This window comes from Camelina sativa, chromosome 8 (genome assembly GCF_000633955.1).
Source record: "Camelina sativa cultivar DH55 chromosome 8, Cs, whole genome shotgun sequence".
Taxonomy (NCBI): Eukaryota; Viridiplantae; Streptophyta; class Magnoliopsida; order Brassicales; family Brassicaceae; genus Camelina; species Camelina sativa.
In genome coordinates this window covers 2,831,647-2,835,212 of record NC_025692.1, presented here as the reverse complement: position 1 = coordinate 2,835,212, position 3,566 = coordinate 2,831,647, and the positions used below count along the sequence as shown (strand labels likewise).

The window sequence follows — 3,566 nt, the reverse complement described above, 5'->3', positions numbered from 1 at the left end:
AACTCTGATTCATCATATAACACCCTGGAATCATAGAAAACTAAACACAAATTTGCACTTAATCTTTCACAGTTTCACAAGAAACATTCACATTTTTTTTATCACGTGCTCCATGATCTTCGTGTGCAAAAAGTGAAGTCGGTAATATGTTATCGGATCGTACACGCCACGCTCTATACCTGCGAGTGGTTAGTTTAGTTAACAGTCGTATTGGGCCGATCTCGTTATCAACGGCCCAAACTTCGGACAATATTTTTGGACGGCTCATATTATTTTGTACTTCGAAATATCCTATATTTCCGTGAGGGAACACGTGTCAGAATAAGGTTTAAAGTACGTAGTTGGGCACCTCATCCCGAGAGGGTTCACGAAGCCTCCGGCGTCGTTTAGCACCTTTTAGCACCTTCTTCTTCTTCTTTATTAGTTCTGTTCTTCCCTTCTTCTGCTTCTCGCTAAAACTGCACGAGAAAGCAAAAAAAAGTGTTATCTTTGCTGATTTCTTAAGTAAACATCTCGCCGTTTTGGCGTAATTGTGTTAAACTGCCTGTTGTATTTTATCTTCCTTTATTAATTGTTTGCCATTTTTTTTTATTCTCCGAGCTAATGGCGACGGCGAAGACGACTGCTACGGCGGCGTTTAGTGGTGTGATCGGCGTTGGAACGGAGACTCGTAGGGTTTCTTCGTTTTCTCATCTTCAACCTTCTGTGGCTTTTCCGGCGAAACCCAATTCTTTTAAAGCTCTTAAATTAAAGCAGAGCGCGAGGCTCACGCGGCGACTTGAGCATCAGCCGTTCGTTGTCCGATGTGATGCTTCTTCTTCTTCTAATGGAAGGGTAAAGTCTGAAACTTTAGGTTTTATTTTTGTATTCGTTAACTTCATGAATCTCTCTATACTAGATTGCTAAATTGTGTTGGATGTTGTTTGCTTTGTATAGCTCACACAGCAAGAGTTCACAGAAATGGCGTGGCAATCGATAGTTTCGTCGCCAGATGTTGCTAAAGAGAATAAGCAACAGATTGTGGAGACAGAGCATCTAATGAAAGCTCTTCTGGAGCAGAAGAATGGTTTAGCTCGCAGGATTTTCTCTAAGATCGGTGTGGATAACACAAAGGTTCTAGAAGCTACAGAGAAGTTCATTCAACGCCAACCAAAGGTAATGAGTTGAGTGTCTTCTTTAAGGGTTGAAATTTGTGGTTATTGTTTGTTTGGAGGCTAATGAGAGTTTATTTTTTGACTGACAGGTGTATGGAGATGCTGCTGGTTCGATGCTTGGACGTGATTTGGAAGGTCTGTTTCAAAGAGCAAGACAGTTTAAGAAAGATTTAGGAGACTCTTATGTGTCAGTGGAGCATTTGGTTCTTGCTTTTGCTGATGATAAGCGGTTTGGGAAACAGTTGTTTAAGGATTTTCAGATTTCTGCGAAGAGCTTGAAATCTGCAATTGAATCTATCAGAGGGAAACAATCAGTCATTGACCAAGGTTTGTAACCACATTTGAGCTTTGATAGTTAATAGTTTCATTGCATATGTACTTGATGAGTGAGTTAATGACCATGTTTGACAGATCCGGAAGGCAAGTATGAGGCATTGGAGAAGTATGGAAAAGATTTGACAGCAATGGGGAGAGAAGGAAAACTCGATCCTGTGATTGGTAGAGATGACGAGATCCGTAGATGCATTCAGATTCTTTCGAGGAGAACAAAGAACAACCCTGTGTTGATCGGTGAACCAGGTGTTGGTAAAACCGCTATTTCAGAAGGGTAAGTTTATCAAAACATAAAAATTTTAAAAGCTACACATACGTTTATTGTAAAGTTGTAATGCTAAGATATTACATCCCCATTTCTAAAACAGACTTGCTCAGAGAATTGTGCAAGGAGATGTACCTCAAGCATTGATGAACAGAAAGGTATTCAAGTACTTATCAAACTGTTTACTTTTTTTTGTTTTTAACAATTTGGATAACAACAGAATCAATCATTTTTTGGTTCTTTTCAGTTAATATCACTGGATATGGGTGCTCTCATTGCTGGAGCGAAGTATAGGGGAGAATTCGAAGATAGACTAAAGGCTGTACTTAAGGAAGTCACAGACTCAGAAGGCCAAATCATTTTGTTCATCGATGAGATCCATACAGTAGTTGGAGCAGGTATGCAACATCTTCTGATTGTATGTAAACAGTTTAAACCTTTTCCTTGTGATGATTTGTTATAAAAGTTTGATTCTTTTTCTTTCAGGTGCGACTAGTGGGGCAATGGATGCTGGTAATCTTCTGAAACCGATGCTAGGTCGAGGCGAGTTACGTTGTATCGGTGCAACAACACTTGATGAATATAGGAAATACATAGAGAAAGATCCTGCCTTGGAACGTAGGTTTCAACAGGTTTATGTCGATCAACCTACTGTTGAAGACACGGTTTCAATTCTCCGTGGTTTGCGGGAAAGGTATGAACTTCATCATGGAGTTCGTATCTCGGATAGTGCTCTAGTGGAAGCTGCTATCCTCTCAGACCGTTACATCAGTGGCCGGTTTCTACCCGATAAAGGTTGATACTTTGCTATTACCATATGATCTTATTATTATCTTCATTTATTAGAGAGTGTTACTAACTGATTTGGCATTTTGGTGTTCTAGCAATTGACTTGGTTGATGAAGCGGCAGCCAAATTAAAAATGGAAATCACTTCAAAACCGACAGCTCTTGACGAGCTTGACCGTGCGGTGATAAAGCTTGAAATGGAGAGGCTTTCGCTCACTAACGATACAGACAAAGCCTCTAGAGAGAGATTGAATCGAATCGAAACAGAGTTAGTGTTACTAAAGGAGAAGCAAGCTGAGTTAACCGAACAGTGGGAGCACGAGAGGTCTGTTATGTCCCGTCTTCAGTCGATTAAAGAGGAGATTGATCGAGTGAACCTCGAGATTCAGCAAGCGGAACGTGAATACGATCTAAACCGTGCAGCAGAGCTCAAATACGGAAGCTTAAACTCATTGCAGCGACAGCTAAACGGTGCAGAGAAGGAGCTCGACGAATACTTAAGCTCCGGGAAATCTATGTTTAGAGAAGAGGTTTTGGGAAGCGATATCGCCGAGATTGTGAGTAAATGGACTGGAATCCCAGTTTCAAAGCTTCAACAATCAGAAAGAGATAAACTTTTACATTTGGAAGAAGAATTGCATAAACGGGTGATCGGTCAAAATCCAGCAGTGACTGCGGTAGCTGAAGCAATCCAACGATCAAGAGCAGGTCTTTCGGATCCAGGCCGTCCAATAGCTAGTTTCATGTTTATGGGACCAACCGGTGTTGGTAAAACTGAACTAGCCAAAGCACTTGCTTCTTATTTGTTCAACACAGAAGAAGCCTTGGTGAGAATCGACATGAGTGAGTACATGGAGAAACATGCTGTGTCTAGACTCATTGGAGCTCCACCTGGATATGTTGGTTACGAAGAAGGCGGACAGTTAACGGAAACAGTTAGAAGAAGGCCTTACTCGGTCATCCTCTTTGATGAGATTGAGAAAGCTCATGGAGATGTCTTCAATGTCTTTCTCCAAATCTTGGACG

At 41.1% G+C, this 3,566-nt stretch overlaps 1 protein-coding gene across 3 annotated transcripts in view; it reads left to right on the top strand.

Annotated features, from left to right (window-relative positions):
* Nucleotides 379-3,566, top strand: part of LOC104705819 (chaperone protein ClpB3, chloroplastic) — an 11,082-nt gene continuing 7,894 nt past the window's right edge. The window contains exons 1-9 of one of the 3 annotated variants that reach the window (XM_010421900.2): nucleotides 379-504; nucleotides 601-834; nucleotides 937-1,155; nucleotides 1,244-1,481; nucleotides 1,566-1,761; nucleotides 1,856-1,910; nucleotides 2,000-2,150; nucleotides 2,239-2,547; nucleotides 2,637-3,379. In XM_010421900.2, coding sequence (XP_010420202.1) covers nucleotides 604-834; nucleotides 937-1,155; nucleotides 1,244-1,481; nucleotides 1,566-1,761; nucleotides 1,856-1,910; nucleotides 2,000-2,150; nucleotides 2,239-2,547; nucleotides 2,637-3,379 — 2,142 coding nt within the window. In that variant the 5' untranslated portion in view covers nucleotides 379-504; nucleotides 601-603. Of the gene's footprint in view, nucleotides 835-936; nucleotides 1,156-1,243; nucleotides 1,482-1,565; nucleotides 1,762-1,855; nucleotides 1,911-1,999; nucleotides 2,151-2,238; nucleotides 2,548-2,636; nucleotides 3,380-3,566 lie in introns of all 3 variants that reach the window. The other 2 variants (XM_019228278.1, XM_010421899.2) reach the window with 2 other exon arrangements.